We start from the raw sequence: 17,359 nt of genomic DNA on the forward strand, positions 1-17,359 counted from the left end.
GTCACACAGATAAAAGGGGGTGTGTCTTGGACTCACAATGAGGAGTACACGGCTGGGCAAGCCAGGCTCTGCAGAATGACATGCCTGTCCCCAACCCTGCACAGATCTGTTGTCCTGGGGGGCCCTGGCAGGGAGCACCGCTAGGAGCGGGAGCATGCAGACAGGGACCAGAAGGGGTGCCCTGCCCCCTGCAGTTTCCACTCAGGGACTTGGCTGGGGAAGGCAGTTTGCCTTCTCTTGGCTCGATCTCCCACATTTGCTGGGGAGGAGAGCCGGGACGCAGGCTCTGCTGCATCCTGTGCAGGTGATGGATGAGCTGGGCAGGTCTCCTGGGTGCTCTCTCTGCCCTTCTGCATCTCTCGGTGGGGGGTGCTGGTAATACCTCGCTGGGCTAGGAGAGTGGCAAAGTCAGTTAAGGGCGGTGAATGGGGCTGGCCCGGGGCCTGGCACATAAGAGGAGCGCAGGAAATAGCCATGCCCCTGCTGCCTGGGGCGGTGGGAGCTGATGCAGGCCTAAGGGCTGGGAGACCTGGAGCCCTGCAGGTGCTATGGGGAGGGGCTGGCATTTCTCTGCAATCTGCCAGGCTGCTGAGTGAAATCTGGTGGAGGGGGGGACTCAGGCAGAGTCCCCCTGAGGCCTCCCTGAGCTCTGAGAAGACACTTGAGACTCAGAGTCCACTCCAGGGTCACCCAAGGTGGGGTGAGGGCAGTGTCTAAGCCCTCTGAGACAGCAACCAGCCAGTGCCCCCTCCTGTCTGGGGACCTACAGCAAGACGCCCCAGCTCAGGGGTGGGAGGGAGCTCACCAAGTGGCTGTCAGTGGGTGCTCAGGAACTGGCTGGCTCCTGTGGAGCCCTCCAAACGCCATCCCTACAGGGACACCCCGACACGGGTCCCCTGCGTGAGTCTGGGCTTGAGCTGTGAGGTACAGAGGACTTACTATGTGCCAAGCACTGTGTTGAGGGCTTCATTTTGCACGTTCAAATTTCACCCCTACAACAGCCCCATGAGGTGGGTACTGTTATCCGCCCATTTTACGGATAAGGAAATTGAGGACCTGACTTGCTCAAGACCACAGAGTAGGGAAGAGGCAGAGTTGGGATTTGAAATAAATCTGTTTAACTCTTTCCTCTAAATCACGGCAGAGAAACAAGGAGAGAGAGATGGCTTTCATCTCAATACTGGAGGAGGAGAACACCGCTCTTCTTTTTTTTTTGAGATAGGGTCTTGCTCTGTCACCGAGGCTGGAGTGCAGTGGTGGCATCATGGCTCATGCCAGCCTCGACCTCCCTGGCTCAAGTAATCCTCCCATTTTGGCCTCCCAAAGTGCTAGGTTTACAGGTGTGAGCCGCCGTGCCTGGTGGAGAACACAGCTCTTAAGACACTGTGCAGTCGTTGGGTTAGTGAGATTTCCCAACAGGAGTCCTTACTTCACTGTTCCCACACCAGCCCTCCCCACAGGGAGGAATGTGAATACCCACTGACGGAGAGGGAAACGGAGGCAGGCATGTGCCAGCACTCTAGCCGTTTGCAACTCAGAGACAGAAGAGACCACGTTTGAAGAGGGTCTCGCTGGCAGCCCTGAGCCCACCATGACGCTCACAATGCATTCAATGAACTGAAAATAACGTATGTCCAAGTGACAGCCGGGTTTCTGGTGGCCAAGACCACAGCCGGTGGAGCATCTGGCAAGATTTTACTGCCAGGTGTGGGGGCGAGAGGGGCAGCGTCCACAGCCTCCCCCGAACAGCGTCCACTGCCTCCCCCGAACAGCCTGCCTCACTTTCTCCTGCCCCCCATTTTCCTAGGGAGCAGAGACGCTGGGGAATTCCACTAAATAAACCGTCTCTTTTCCAGATCCCAGCCTTGCTCCTCAAACAAAGCTGGGAGAAGGGGCTTCCCAGGCCCCTGCTTGTCTGGGTATGACCCCTGGAGGAGGGTCCTCTAAAGAATGCCTCGCAGCTGCCGCAACCCCCGCTGACAGCTGGAGGACAGGGGGCCTCTCAAGGGAAAGCCTAAGGGACCTTAAAGAGACACAGGAAGCCTGCGCGACCCACCCACTGAGCCCCGAGGCCCCTGTGCTCAGCCGCAAAATGGGAAAAATACTTCCTGCTCCGTTAGCCTCCCGGGTTGTCACGAGCACCGGAGTGGAGACATGGAAAGACCCCGGGTAGGAGGCGGGCACGCGGGTTCCCGGCCCACCCCGCCGCCCACCCGCCGGGCGCTTCTGGGCCAGCCCCGGGCGCCGGCGGGCCTCGCTCCCTTCGCTGGGTTCTGGAACCACGCTGCACTGAACTTTCCTCCAGGCCCGCACCACTCCGGCGGGGCAAGTTCTTTGCAAACTGTGAAGCGCCGCGCCGCCTTTGGCACCGTTCCTGGCTCGGGGCGGCCCCTAGCCCGCGGACGGCTCAAGGGTCCCCTCCCCTCGCTCCGGGACCTCCGGGTGGCCGGGAGGGCGCGGCCTTACCTGTTCCAGGTGGCGTTGGCGCAGGCCCGGCGCTGCTGCGTGCCCCGCTCGTCCGCGGCGGCGGCCGGCTCTCTCTTGCCCAGGTCACTGAGGCTGGGCGAACTCATGAACTTCAACCTGCGGAGAGTCCTCATGGTGACCCGGGCAGCCTGCGCCGCGCCCACGCGCGCCCCACGCCGCGCCCCGCGCCACGCCGCGCCAAGGGCCCCGGGCCGGCGCTGCGCCCTCTACGCGGAAACTCGGTCGAGAGCAGGAAGCCGAGCGGTTCTGCGGGGTCCCGCCCCGGCCCCGCGCCTCAGTCTCGGGTCCCGCGCCGGCCGCCCCGCCGGGTTAATCATTGCACGGAGAGGCTCAGCGTGGAGCGCCAGGCGCGCGGCCAGCACAGACCCGGCGCAAACGGAGGCCAGGGGCGGGTCGAGGGGCGGGTCGCGACGCCCCGGGGGGGCGGGGCATCGCGGGCGGGGCGGGGCCTCAGGCCAGCGGGGCGTGTACAAGAGGCGGAGCCGGCGTCTCCGCGGCCGCAGCTGCCACGACGCCCCGCTCAGTCTGCCCTCTGGGGACGTGCTCACCCTCCTCCCCTCTTCCGAGGGCCCCACGTGCCCACAGGAAACCAACACGCACAGGGCGCAGGGCCCAAGCCTAAGGGCCCGCCCCCCGCCCAGCACTGCGGTCTCGCCCACGCGATGTCCAGCGACCCCGGCCCCAGCGGTCTCTCCCTCCACATCCCTCCTCGCAAAGGCTGTGCCACAGAGGTGCCTCCGTACCCCTCACCTGAACACAGGCTCCCCCACCCAGTTCTCATGAGGACTTTGGGTAGAGGCCTTCAGTCCCCTCCAGGCACCTCGGCCCAAGAACCCACTCCACCCGGGCTCAGCCTAGACCCCCTTGGAGGGAGACTTCAGCATTGCCTGGCTGCCTGGAGGATTTGCTGGAGTGAGGGCTTGAAGAAGTAGAGGGTTTGCTCCTCATCCCCCACCCCCAGGTCTCTTGGATGGTAAAACCAAGCAGTTTCCCAAGTCCCTGTGGTGGGGGCAGAGTGATCCCAGTGAAGGCAGGGCACAGCTGGTGCTTCCTGCCTGCTCTGCAGAGCACTTTTAGATGTCTGATTTCACATGAACTAACATGAACTGCTTCCGTGAGGTAGAGGTTATTCTTCTCCCCATTTTCCAGTTGAGGACATTGAGGCTCACAGAGTGAAATAACTTGCCCAACGTTGTGCAATCAACAAATGGCAAAGTTGGGCCTCACCACCTGGACCAAGGAGCGTCCAGCCCCTTGCACAGGGCCCTTCCCAGTCCCCAGCTTCTGGGATTCCCACAAGGCTCACCTGACCCCTCCATCAGATGGGGGGAGTGACAGCCACAGCTCCAGGAGCTGGGAGGGCCCCATATAAAATGTAAGAGAGAGGTGATGGCTCATGCCTATAAACCCAGCACTTTGGGAGGCCGAGGTGGGCGGATTACCTGAGGTCAGGAGTTCAAGACCAGCCCGGCCAACATGGAGAAACCCCATCTCTACTAAAAATACAAAATTAGCCGGGCGTGGTGGTGCATGCCCGTAATCCCAGCTACTCAGGAGGCTGAGGCAAGAGAATCGCTTGAACCTGGGAGGCAGAGGTTGCAGAGAGCTGAGACCGCACCACTGCACTCCAGCCTGGGCAACAAGAGCGAAACTCCGTCTCAAAAATCATCATCATAATAATAAAAAATAAAATAAAATAGAACGTAAGAGAGCCTCATGAAGAGTCTTTGTTTAGTGCAAATCAACCAGTGTCTCCTGAGCACCTCCTGTGTTCTAGACATAAATACCATCGTCTTTGGGAGACAGAGCCATAAACAGACAAACTTGCTCATCAGTAAAGTGGGATGGAACGGTTCATCTCACAGGCAGCTTGGGGCCCACAGGCAGCAACAGGTGCTTTATAAACTAACTGTCAAGTGCTTTACACGTTTTCTTTTCTTTTTGAGGCAGAGTCTCACTCTTTGGCCCAGGTTGAATGCAGTGGCACCACTGCGGTCACTGCAGCCTCTACCTCCTGGGTTCAAGCAACCCTCCCATGTTAGCCTCCTGAGTAGCTGGGACTACAAGGCATGTGCCACCATGCCTGGCTAATTTTTTGCGTGTGTGATGGCGTTTCGCTCTTGTCGCCTGTGGAGTGCAATGGTGCAATCATGGCTCACTGCAAACCTCTGCCTCCCGGGTTCAAGTGATTCTCCTGCCTCAATCTAGTGAGTAGCTGAGATTACAGGTGCCTACCACCACACCTGGCTAATTTTTTTTTATTTTTAGTAGAGATGGGGTTTCACCACGTTGGTCAGGCTGGTCTTGAACTCCTGACCTCAGGTGATCCTCCCACCTCGGCCTCCCAAAGTGCTGGGATTACAGGCATGAACCACTGCGCCCGGCTCCCTGGCTAATTTTAAAAAATTTTTTTAATAGAGACAGCGTCTTGCTATGTTGCCAAGGCTGGTCTCAAACTCCTGGACTCAAGCAGTCCTCCCACTTTGGCCACCCATAGTGTTAGGATTGCAGGCATGAACTACTGTGCCCAGCCCACGCTCTCAAACTTATGGGAACACTGTATCTTTTAGATCCCAAACCAAATGTCATAGCCAGACAAGGATTTCCTACCTTATTGCTGTAAAAAAAACCAAAACCAAAACAACAACAAAAAACATATAAAAATACTAAAGCATGTACTGAATTGTCTCTGAAAAGAATGAAAACAGAGGATAAAGCCCAGATCCTTGACTCCTCAGAGGGGCCTTTGAGACCTGCTTGCCCCCCAGCTGCGGGTCTCTCCCCTGCCCTAGAACGTCTTTCAGGGAAGTTAGTTGCCCCTGTCTCTAACCGCCTTCACTCTCAATTAGGCTCAGGGGGCGTCCTTTTGTCACCTGATGACTTTTTTCCATCCTATGCCATAAGCCAGGAGGGCAAGAACCATAACAACTTGTTCACTGCTACAGTCCCGGTGCTTAGCACGGACTGGGTGCTTCATAGATATTTGGTTTAACGGATGGATGAACATTTATCTCATAAGAATGAAGAGATTGCATTGGACCCCATTGGTGAAAACGCCTCATAAAAGTGCCCAGGCTGGACAGATGTGAGGGAGAATTTCCGTCACGGCCACTGGTGTAAACGCAGCAAAGCAGAACCGCGGGGGATCCAGGCAGGATGAAACGGTTTCCCAGGCCGGAGGCAGGCTCTCAGGAGAGGACTCGCTTTGTGGGCTCAGCACAGCCTGGTCCCAAGCTTGCTGACCACAGGCAGGGCCTGGCTGACAGGAAAGGCCAGTTCCAGAGAGAGAGGGAGGCCTGACTACTGGGGATAAGAAATCAGAGAGAAATGGGCAGCCCGAGGTGGGAGGCAGGAGGAGGGAAACAGGGGGCTGGGAATGCTGCAGGCATCTGGGAGAAGCGGCCAGCCAGAAATTCCGGAGGTGGGGATGGCTGAGGAATTTTAAAGAGATCTTTAAAAAAGGCATCTCTAGTCAGCGTTAAGGAATTAGCTATAACATCTCCCTGGCCCCAGCCACAGATGTGTAAAATCTGTCTACACCCAACAGCCCAGTGCCAGGGGGGCAATGGAGGCTCAAGCAAAGGTGCTGCTGCTCTGGGTTTGGGCCGTGACAGGCAGAGAGGGCACAGCTGCAGGGCTGCCCCTGGGGCAAGAAACCCCAGGTAGAGGCCACGAGGGGACAGAGCTGTCACAAACCCTCAACCCTCAAAGCAGGGGGCAACTGGTGGACAAAGGGCGGAGTCCAGCCTCTAAGTGTGTTCTGTGTGGCCTGCAGCGTTGGAGGACAATAAACCAAACTGCATGCGGCCAACATTTTACAACGGAGAGACTGACACAGAAACCCGGATTCTGGCCGCCCTGAAGCATCAGATGACAGTCTTGCTGGGCCTGAGCCCCACGTGACAGCTCCCACCCGGCTACTGCCCCTGCCAGCAGGCACGAGGCCTCCAGGTGCCCACCGGCTCTCCTCTCACTTGTGGGGCTTTCCGGGTCTGATGAGGGGGCTGAGGGACCCAGCAATTTTATTGTGGCGGGATACCCTGGGCAGGGCTCATTTGTGTCTGAGACCAGGGAAGGGAAATGCCCCTCTGTTAAGGAAATGAGAGACAAAGGGACTCAGTCACACATCCCCAAAGCCACCAGAGTGGCCCCCACTCTAGACTCATTCACACATCCCCAAAGCCACCAGAGTGCCCCTGCTCCAGGAAGGTGTCAGGCCCGATGACATCCACCATGTCCTCTCCTCCCCAGGACCCAAACTCATTCCAAACTACCCCTGGCCAGCAGGGTGTCGGGAGCTGGTAGAGGACCCCCTCAGTCACCAAGGGGGACCCTGATATCCTCAGAACTATCCTTCTGAAGGGCCGGCAATCCCTAAGCCTGGCTCAGCCCCGGCTGGACACCCAGGGACAGGAACAGACCAGTAAGTCAGGGCAGCTCATGAACCCGGGCCTCTGAGCTCCAGTCCACCAGCACTACAAGTGACATCATGATCTGCGGAACACAGGCCAGCCAAAGGGAGGAGACAGCATACCCCTGAAGGGGCCAGTTCGGGGCCCAGGGAGGGGTACTAGAGGCACGGTACAGGGGCGGCCACTAAACATACTGCCCCGTCTCATCCCCACAAGCCTGCCAAGCGGGAGACCAGTCCCATTTTACAGACAGAGAAACAGAGGCCCAGAGAGGCCGCGGCGTATGTCCGAGATCAGAGTCAGCAAGTGGCGGAGCTGAGGCTGGAGCCCTGCAGGCTGGGCGGGAGAGAGAGACAGCCTCCATCTCGCCCACTCTCCCCGGGGAATGGCCCTCAGGTGCTGACCTCAGCTGCCCACGCCCTGACTGCTTTCCCAGGCACTGCCTGCTCTGGAGAGGCACTTCTGCCCCCTGGTGGCGAAGCCTGGTGTTCCCTCAAAGCCGACCCAAAAGTGCCTTCTGCACCCTGCGGAGCAGCCTGGTCAGTCCCGGACACCCAGGAAGAGGCCTGGCAACGTGCTGGGCACGGAAAGCCATGGGGAGTGCCTGGCTCTGTCCCCACAGTCTCTGCCATCCAGGCCATCCCATCCCTTCCCTGAGATGGGCGAGGAGGGTGACACCACTGCCCTATGAGGGCACAGAAAAAATCCACACACAGTCACAGGGGCACGCCAAGGGCTTGGTGACCACTGCCAGGGTGGTTGCACGGCAGAAGGAGGTTCCTGAGTCAGGGCCACCACGCTGGGGGAGCCCAGGGTACTCGCGGTGACTCCAGCACCAAATGGGATTAGGCTGTCATGGCTGCGGCCCCTCTCTGTGCACTGATTCTCAGTGACCGTCCCAAGGCCACATGGCCAGTCAGCACCCAGGGCAGGATGGGTGTCAGGCCCATCAGAAGCAACACGTGTTGTGTTTCACAAATGGGAGAATCCAACAGAGGCTCCCCTGTGGCAAGCCTGGGGTGGGTGCACCGACAGTAAAGGTGGGTGGGCCCCTCTCTCAAGTTCCTCCAGAAGAAATGTTCCCCTCTGGTGGCCTTGGAACCAGGATCAGCTGTTATTATTCCCATTTCACAGATGGGGAAACTGAGGCTGTGTGGGGAACACAGCAAGGGACAAGAAAGACATGGTCCTTGCTACCGGGAGGTGAGCCCACCGTCCCATCCTAGCTCTGCCATCTAATATGTTCATGTCCTGGCCGGGTGCCGTGGCTCACGCCTGTAATCCCAGCACTTTAGGAGGCTGAGGCGGGTGGATCACCTGAGGTCAGGAGTTGGAGGTCAGGAGACTACCCTGGCTAACATGGTGAAACCCCATCTCTACTAAAAACACAAAAATTAGCTGGATATGGTGGTGCACACCTGTAGTCCCAGCTACTAGGGAGACTGAGGCATGAGAATTTTTCGAACCCTGGAGGCGGAGTTTACAGTGAGCCAAGATCGTGCCATTGCACTCTAGCCTGGGCGACAGAGCAGGACTGCATCTCAAATAAATAAATAAATAAATAAATAAATAAATAAATAAATAAATAAATAAGTAAGTAAGTAAGTAAGTAAGTTCATGTCCTCCTTGGTCCTACAGCAGCCTTGAGGTTTGAAGGTGGACCGCTTCCCTTAAGTCTTCTCTTGACTGGCTGAGCTACCAGGACTCCATCTGAGCCCTTCTTCACCCTGGTGGTCTGGTCCTGTGCACCCAAGACATGTGCCCTCCTTTTGTTCTGGATTCCAGTTCTAGGGGCCAGGGAGGGGGCTCTGGCCAGCAGGTCCCTGGTCTTAATACACCAGATGTCACACATGCACCTGCATGAGAATCTCTCTCCAAGCCACCTTCTCACCTGTCAGCCAGGTCTTGAACACCAATCAGTTTCCAAAGTCTCTTTCGGGGCAGGTGTTTCATAACCAGATTCTAGTCTCTCAATAGGTGACTCTGTGGTATAAGAAGGTGACTGTCCAAGCTTGAGGATGGCATTGCAGAGACAGCCAGGTTTGGGAATCTCCCAAACTGGGTCTGCCCTCAGCTCTGCCACCTCCTTTGTGTCAAAGTTGTCAGAATCGGCCAGACACAGTGGCTCACGCCTGTTATCCCAGCACTTTGGGAGGCTGAGGAGGGTGGATCACCTGAGGTCAGGAGTTCTAGACCAGCCTGGCCAACATGGTGAAACCCCATCTCTACTAAAAATACAAAAATTAGCCAGGTGTGGTGGTGTGTGCCTGTAATCCCAGCTACTCGGGAGGCTGAGGCAGGAAAATTGCTTAAACCTGGGAGGTGGAGGTTTCAGTGAGCTGAGACTGTGCCATTGCACTCCAGCCTGGGTGACAGAGAGGGACTCTGTATCAAAAAGAAAAAAAAAAAGTTGTCAGAATCAAAATGGAATCACTTGTGTTTAAAAAACCCTGACAGGCTGGGCGCACTTTGGGAGACTGAGATGGGTGGATCACTTGAGGTCAGGGGTTCAAGACCAGCCTAGTCAACATGGCGAAACCCCTGTCTCTACTAAAAACACAAAAAAACTAGCTGGGCATGGTGGTGTGCACCTGTAATCCCAGATACTGAGGAGGCTGAGGCAAGAGAATTGCTTGAACCCGGGAGGCAGAGGTTGCAGTAAGCCCAGACTGAGCCATTGCACTCCAGCCTGGGCGGCAGGAGCAAAACTCTATCTCAAAACAAAAACAAAAAACAAACAAACAAACAAAACCCCCTGAGAAATAGAGCCAGGAAAGGCCATGAAGAGAGGCTTCTTATATAAAAATGCCTGCTAACAAGAATGATCACAAAAGGCTCTAAAAAACCACAACCTTGCACAAAGGCCATAGCGATCACACACCAAAAATACCTCTGTGAGGACATCTGCTCAGCAACTGCCTGTCCAACCTCGGGCTGGTGCCACCCTTGTTATTGATCCTTGTAGCCAGGGATAATTATCTCAAAACAATTATGTAATCCTCCTCATTTTTCCTTTAAAAACCTTTGTCTTTCTTTGTCCCTGAACATACACATAGTTTAGTATGGCATGCGAATTCCCATTGCAATGCCTGATTCCTGAAGAAATATGATTTTCTTGTAGACAGCCCCTCTCTCCTTGTTATTTTTTTTTTTTTTTTTTGAGACAGAGTCTCGCACTTTCACCCAGGCTGGAGTGCAGTGGTGCGATCTCGGCTCACTGCAAGCTCTGCCTCCTGGGTTCACGCCATTCTCCTGCCTCAGCCTCCCGCGTAGCTGGGACTACAGGCGCCTGCCACCTCGCCCGGCTAATTTTTTGTATTTTTAGTAGAGACGAGGTTTCACCGTGTTAGCCAGGATGGTCTCGATCTCCTGACCTCGTGATCCGCCCGCCTCGGCCTCCCAAAGTGCTGGGATTACAGGCGTGAGCCACCGCGCCCGGCCTCTCCTTGTTATTTTATTATTATTTTTTGAGACATAGTCTCACTCTGTCACCCAGGATGGAGTGCAGTAGCACGATCTTGGCTCACTGCAACCTCTGCCTCCCGGGTTCAAGCGATTCTCCTGCCTCAGTCTCCTGAGTAGCTGGGATTACAGGTGCCTGCCAGCACACCTAGCTAATTTTTGTATTTTTAGTAGAGACGGGGTTTCATTGTGTCAGCCAGGCTGGTTTTGAACTCCGGACCTCAAGTGATCAGCCCGTCTCAGTCTCTCAAAGTGCTAGGATTACAGGCGTGAGTCACGGTGCCTGGCCACTGATGGTCATTTAGGTTGATATCTGCAATACCTTCTCTGTCAAGCTTCAGTCTCTTTGTCCTTGGAGTGGGAAGATAAGACCATGCTCCTCCTGGGGTCAGTGAGCACTTATTATGGGCCAGGCATGGGGTATCCCCCTTTGAATTCCACAGCACTCCAATGCAGGCAGCTACTCTCATCATCCTAGTTTACAGGTGGGTTAGTTGGGACTCTGAAAGGTTAGGTGACTTATCCTAGGTCACATGGCTGGGCCAGGATTCAAACTCAGGCAGGCAGGCAGGCTTCAGTGTGTCTTCCCTACACTAATGAGGACCATGTGTGTGTCTGCCAGCGACCCAGAACAGAGTGTCCGTGCATGGACGGAGTCTTGCTCTATCGCCCAGGCTGGAGAGCAGTGGCGCGATCTCGGCTCACGACAACCTCCACCTCCCAGGTTTAAGTGATCCTCTTACCTCAACCTCCCGAGTAAGTGGGAGGCGCGCACCACCACACCAGGCTAATTTTTGTATTTTTAGTAGAGATGGGGTTTCACCATGTTGGCCAGGCTGGTCTTGAACTCCTGACCTCAAGTGATCCACCTACCTTGGCTTCTCAAAGTCCTGGGATTACAGGCATGAGCCACCACGCCTGGCCAGCAATCGCCTTTTCTTTAATCAACATTATGAATAGAGTGTGGAGGCAGGGGATGGGCTGGGCCAGCACCACACAGGTGCCTGTCCCTTGAAGCTTCCTGTCCTGACAATGACGTGCTGGCCCTTCTCGGCCGTCCTTGGGTATTCAGACTACTCAACTGCTGAATTGTGCCCTCCAAAGACACTGAAGTCCCAGCCCTTGGTACCTATGTATATGACAGTATTCGGACAGATGGTGTTTGCAGATGTAATCAAATTGAGATGAGGTCATACTGGAGTAAGTGGGCCCTAAATCCAGTGACTGATGTCCTTATAAGAAGGCCATGTGGGCAGGGTGCAGTGGCTCATGCCTGTAATCCCGGCACTTTGGGAGGCCGAGGTGGGCGTATCATCGAGACCATCCTGGCTAACACAGTGAAACCCTGTCTCTACTAAAAATACAAAAAAAAAAAATAATAATAATAATAATAATAGCTGGGTGTGGTGGCGGGCGCCTGTAACCCCAGCTACTCGCAGGAGGCTGAGGCAGGAGAATGGCATGAACCTGAGAGGCAGAGCTTGCAGTGAGCCGAGTGAGCCACTGAACCTGCACTCCAGCCTAGGTGACAGAGCAAGACTCTGTCTCAAAAAAAAAAAAAAAAAAAAAAAAGAAGTCCTTGTGAAATGTGAAGCCACAAATATACAGAGACCCAGAGGAGAGGGTCGTGTGAGGATGGAGGCAGAGACTGGAGTGATGCGGCCACAAGCCAAGGCACACTTCGAGCCACCAGAAGCTGAAGGATTCTTGGCTCTGCTGACACTTTTTTTTTTTTTTTCTGAGACAGGGTCTTGCTCTGTCACCCAGGCAGAAGTGCAGTGGTGTGATCATGACTCACTGCACCCTTGACCTCCTGGGCTCAGGTGATCCTCCCACAGTCTCCCTGGTAGCTCGGACTACAGGCACACGCCATCACACCTGACTAGTTTGTATTTTTGGTAGAGACAGGGTCTTGCTATGCTGCTAAGGCTGGTCTCAAACCCCTGGCATCAAGCAACCCAACCACCTTGGCCTCCCAGGACACTTGATTTCAGACTTTCAGCCTCCAGAAGGGTGAGAGAATGAGATTCTGTTATAAGCCACCTGGTTTATGGTCACTAGTTATGGCAGGCCCAGGACACAAATACGTTGCCTTTCCCCAAACAGAGCCCACTCCCCGCCAGGTTCTGGCATTGACCTCCAGGAAACCCCATGTCCAGATGGGGAAAGGTCCCACCCCAACACTCAGCACACTGGAGACACCCTCATTCCCTCTAGCTCTGTTTTCTTTAGGGGAAAAACACAAACTCCGGGGGCCGGGAGGAGTAACCTCTGCAAAGTCATCCCAGCCCAGCAGCGTAACACCGCCCAGCTGTGCCTGGCCCCGTGCTGAGAGCTCATGCACTTCCTGACCTTTGTGTTTGCAGCCGCCCTGCCAGGCAGGCCCAGGGAACATCCCCGCTCCGCAGACCTGCAGACTGAGGCTCCTCAGGGCAGGCGGCAGAGCGGGACGGACTCCCGGGCTGCACTCCCCACCTGTATTCTTCCCAAGGCACCTTCTTGGCTGGAAGCCTTTTCTTTTTTTTTTTTTTTAATTTTATTATTATTATACTTTAAGTTTTAGGGTACGTGTGCACAATGTGCAGGTTTGTTACATATGTATACATGTGCCATGTTGGTGTGCTGCACACATTAACTCATCATTTAGCATTAGAAGAATCTTGGATGGAAGGAATGCTGCTTGGGATGTCAGAGTTCACACTGCAATGTGAAGCCCTGCCTGACACAGCCCCGGGTGGAGGAGCCCCCGGGAGGAGGAGCCCCGGGTGGAGGAGCCCCTGGGGAAGAGGAGCCGTGGGTGGAGGAGCCCAGGGAGGCGGAGCCCCGGGTGGAGGAGCCCCAGGTGGAGGAGCCCTGGGTGGAGGAGCCCCGGGTGGAGGAGCCCCAGGTGGAGGAGCCCCGGGTGGAGGAGCCCCCGGGAGGAGGAGCCCCAGGTGGAGGAGCCCCTGGGGAAGAGGAGCCGTGGGTGGAGGAGCCCCGGGAGGAGGAGCCCCGGGTGGAGGAGCCCCGGGAGGAGGAGCCCCGGGTGGAGGAGCCCCTGGGGAAGAGGAGCCGTGGGTGGAGGAGCCCCGGGTGGAGGAGGCCCCGGGAGGAGGAGCCCCGGGTGGAGGAGCCCCTGGGGAAGAGGAGCCGTGGGTGGAGGAGGCCTGGGAGGAGGAGGCCCGGGAGGAGGAGCCCCGGGAGGAGGAGCCCCTGGGAGGAAGAGCCCCCGGGGGGAGGAGCCCGGGTGGAGCCCCAGGTGGAGGAGCCCGGGGTGGAGGAGCCCCTAGGGAGGAGGAGGAGCCGTGGGAGGAGGAGCCCTGGGAGGAGGAGGAAACGGGTGTGGGCTTGCTGTAGGATTTGGGGGTGTGGGATCTGGGGGCTTAGGCAGTGCTTTTTTACTCATTCTTTCATTGCTCTTCCAAACAGCCCTGGGAGGCAGGAATGACTATTCCCAGTCAGGAATTCAGATCTGGCAGGGTAGGGAGGCAGGAAACAGCCCACCAAAACTTGGCCCGCGTTCCTGATGGCATACATTGAGCCCACAGAGCCGACTGTGGAGGTGATGTCGGCTCCTCTGGACACTGGCAAGGCCCCAGCTTCCCTCACGGAGGAGGGGCGTCCAAGCAGGGTGGCATCCACCAGCCATGCCCCCACTTCTGCTACCAAGGAATCTTCATCTGGAAAAAACTTGGTGGATTTCAGTGTCTTTTTTTTTTGAGACGGAGTCTCGCTCCCGTCGCGCAGGCTGGAGTGCAGTGGTGCAATCTCGGCTCACTGCAACCTCCACCTCCCAGGTTCAAGCGATTCTCCTTCCTCAGCCTCCTGAGTAGCTGGGATTACAGGCGTGCGCTACCACGCCTGGCTCATTTTTGTGTTTTTAGTAGAGACGGGGCTTCGCCACGTTGGCCAGCCTGGTCTCAAACTCCTGACCTCAGGTGATCCACCCACTTTGGCCTCCCAAAGTGCTGGGATTACAGGCGTGAGCCACCGTGCTTGGCCAGCTTGGATCATTCTAATCGCTCCTGAAATGAAGGGGAAACCACTGCTGAGAGCCTCTGGAAAGGCTTGGTGGGCGGCAGGGGTGCTGGGGGGTCCCAACTCTTCATGGGGGCATGAGGAGTCAGCTCCGGGTGTGCCAGGGCACCGAGTCTAGGGCAGGGTCCCCATCACTGAGTACCTGTTGTGCCCAGCCCAGGCCATGGCCTCCCCACCACAACCCCTCCAGCCGGGTAGCCTCCTCTCCATGCCACCGAGGTGGGCATGGAGGTTCTGAGTCCTGACGTCACCTTCAGGGTTACAGGCTGGTGAGGGGCAGGGCCAGGACCAACCTCAGAATCCTCATTCCAGACCCTGGTTTTCTCTACCCAAATCCTCCTGGAAGCAGCCCAGATCTTCCCACCTGAAGCCTGGGCTGGGGCTCACTGTTCCTCTGCCCTCTTTCTCGCCCCTGCCCTCTTTCTCAGCCCCTGCCCACCCCCTCCACCACACAGTCCTCGGGGGCTCAGGACTCTCCTGGCTCCCCGACCTGGGAATCCACCTTCCCAAGGCTGCCAGCAGGTTCACTTGGACACTGAGGATGCCTCTGCCCTGGCTGCTCAGAGGCTCTGGATGAGGCCCTCTGCCTGCAGGATAAATTCCAGATTTCCAAGCCTGGCATCCAAGACCCTCCAGTCTGAGCACAGTCTTCCACTTCTTCCGATTCTGCTTCGTCTCCCACCATGCCCTGCCAGGCCCCTCTCCCGCCACCCCCTGAACCAGGAGACAAAGTGCCCACTTGTTGCCTGGAAGATCTGGGCCTTTACCCAGGCTCTGCCCTCTGCCCGGGGTGCCCTGCTCCTTTTCAGTGATAATAATAATGGGTAGTAAAGTGTGATTCAGAGCATGGGCTGTGCAGCCAGAGGATCGCGGCTTCACCACTTAATAGATGTCGACCTTGGGCTGATTCCCTCTGCTTAACTGTGCCCCAGTTTCCTCATCTGTGAAATGAGAATCCTCATCACATCTCCCTCCCTGGGTAACCACAGGCTCTAAACATATTCACAGCTGCAGGTGCTCACTCAGCCTTGGCCGTGACAGTGAGCTGGCCTTTCTCCTCCTCCAAGGTGGCCTCTGGCCCCGCCATGCCCGCTGTCAGGTTCCCCCCAACCCCACCATGCAATCCTTTCTCTCCTTCACCCAACTTAGCCAACAGTCCCTGGCCCTCCTCCCTCCCCCTGCCCTGTGTCAGGGTCTCAGACTGTGCTTGTCTCCTCCATCAGACTGGATGCTCAGGTCAATGTTCAGGCACACATCAACACCCAGTGGACACTCAACTGCCCACACGGAGCTGGGGATCCCTGATCCGGTGCTTCCTCTCCTGGGGGCTCTGTCTGCCCACAGGGCCTTCTCTCTCCCTCCTGGCCTTCTGGTCACCTGCCCCCCCATCCCTGACTCCTGCAGCCTGCCCCCTCCCACATCCTCCTTGGGCCCCAGTGCTCAGGTGCCGCTTCCCTCCTCTGTAAGCTCAGTCTCACCTTCTCCTGTCAGACCCGTGCTGCCCCCACCCTCTGGACCACAAAACCACCTTTGGCCAGCACTGCTTCTCCTGTTCCCTCTTAGAGCAAAACTCCGGAATGAGGTCGGGCATGATGGCTCATGCCTGTAATCCCAGAACTTTGGGAGGCCGAGGCAGGCAGATCACTTGAGGTCAGGAGTTCGAGACCAGCCTGATCAACATGGCGAAACCCTGTCTCTACTAAAAATACAAAAATTAGCCAGGCCTAGTGGTGGGCGCCTGTAATCCCAGCTACTCGGGAGGCTGAGATGGGAGAATTGCTTGAACCCAGGAGGTGGAGGTTGCAGTGAGCCGAGATCACGCCACTGCACTCCAGCCTGGGTGACGGAGCAAGACTCCGTCTCAAAACAAAAACTCTGTCCCCACCACTTTTCCATGGTCCTTCTGCCCAGGCCACCAGAGACTTCCATGGTGCGCAATCCAATGGTCAAGTCCCGGCCTACACGGAGCTCAGTCCTTGAACACACTTGGTCCCTAAGGGAGGCCACTTAGAGCCTTTGTTTACCCTCTTCGGGTAATCTGGCTACATAAACTCTCCTAGGTGTGGTTCCTACTTGCCGCCCAGATGCCGCAGGGGTCATCCCACAGGAATTTCCAAGCCACATCTAGCCCTGGGGGTGTCTGATAAGGGATGAAAGATGTGTACAGATGGGAAGATGAGTCACCAAGCTGGTAGGTGGCTAAACTGGATTCCTCTGAACGCCAAAGGTGACCTGTGATTTAGCAGAATAACTGGACGCAGGCGGGCAGGATCTAGTAAGGTCTCGGTAAGAAGTGGTAATAAGGCCGGGCACAGTGGCTCACGGTTGTAATCCCAGCACTTTAGGAGGCCGAGGCGGGCGGATCACGAGGTCAGGAGATCGAGACCGTCCTGGCTAACACGGTGAAACCCCGTCTCTACTAAAAATACAAAAAAATTAGCCGGGCGAGGTGGCGGGTGCCTGTAGTCCCAGCTACTCGGAGAGGCTGAGGCAGGAGAATGGCGTGAACCTGGGAGGAGGAGCTTGCAGTGAGCTGAGATTGTGCCACTGCACTCCAGCCTGGGCGACAGAGCGAGACTCGGTCTCAAAAAAAAAAAAAAAAAAAAAAGAAGTGGTAATAAATGGGAGGGTTATTATTATATTGTCTTCATCACATGAAGATCAAGAAGCTGGGAAATTTAGAGAACTAGAAAACCTAAAAATTCCCTCCCTGCCTATGTCCTAGAAATGCTAGATAAAAAATTACAAACATCTCCTATGATCGAGCTTGTAAGAAAGTGAGGAAAGTCAGGGGCCAGCATGATAATATTACAATTCTCCTTAAGATATATTTATATTATAACACATAAGATATAAGATGTAATAGCTGGAGTGCGGTGGAGTGATCTCGGCTCACTGCAACCTCCACCTCCCGAGTTCAAGCCGGTCTCCTGCTTCAGCCTCCCGAGTAGCTGGGATCACAGGTGTGCACCACCACGCCC

At 56.2% G+C, this 17,359-nt stretch overlaps 1 protein-coding gene across 6 annotated transcripts in view; it reads right to left on the reverse strand.

The window, feature by feature from the left end:
• The window catches only part of PRR5 (proline rich 5), a 71,424-nt gene that overhangs the window by 33,854 nt on the left and 20,211 nt on the right, over positions 1-17,359 (reverse strand). For 3 of the 6 annotated variants that reach the window (XM_063622975.1, XM_063622978.1, XM_063622976.1), the window contains exon 2: positions 2,467-2,583. In XM_063622975.1, coding sequence (XP_063479045.1) covers positions 2,467-2,573 — 107 coding nt within the window. In that variant the 5' untranslated portion in view covers positions 2,574-2,583. Of the gene's footprint in view, positions 1-2,466; positions 2,872-17,359 lie in introns of those variants that run through there. The other 3 variants (XM_063622974.1, XM_063622979.1, XM_055252104.2) reach the window with 2 other exon arrangements.

The sequence above is a fragment of the Symphalangus syndactylus genome, chromosome 18, assembly GCF_028878055.3.
Source record: "Symphalangus syndactylus isolate Jambi chromosome 18, NHGRI_mSymSyn1-v2.1_pri, whole genome shotgun sequence".
In the NCBI taxonomy this organism is placed as follows: Eukaryota; Metazoa; Chordata; class Mammalia; order Primates; family Hylobatidae; genus Symphalangus; species Symphalangus syndactylus.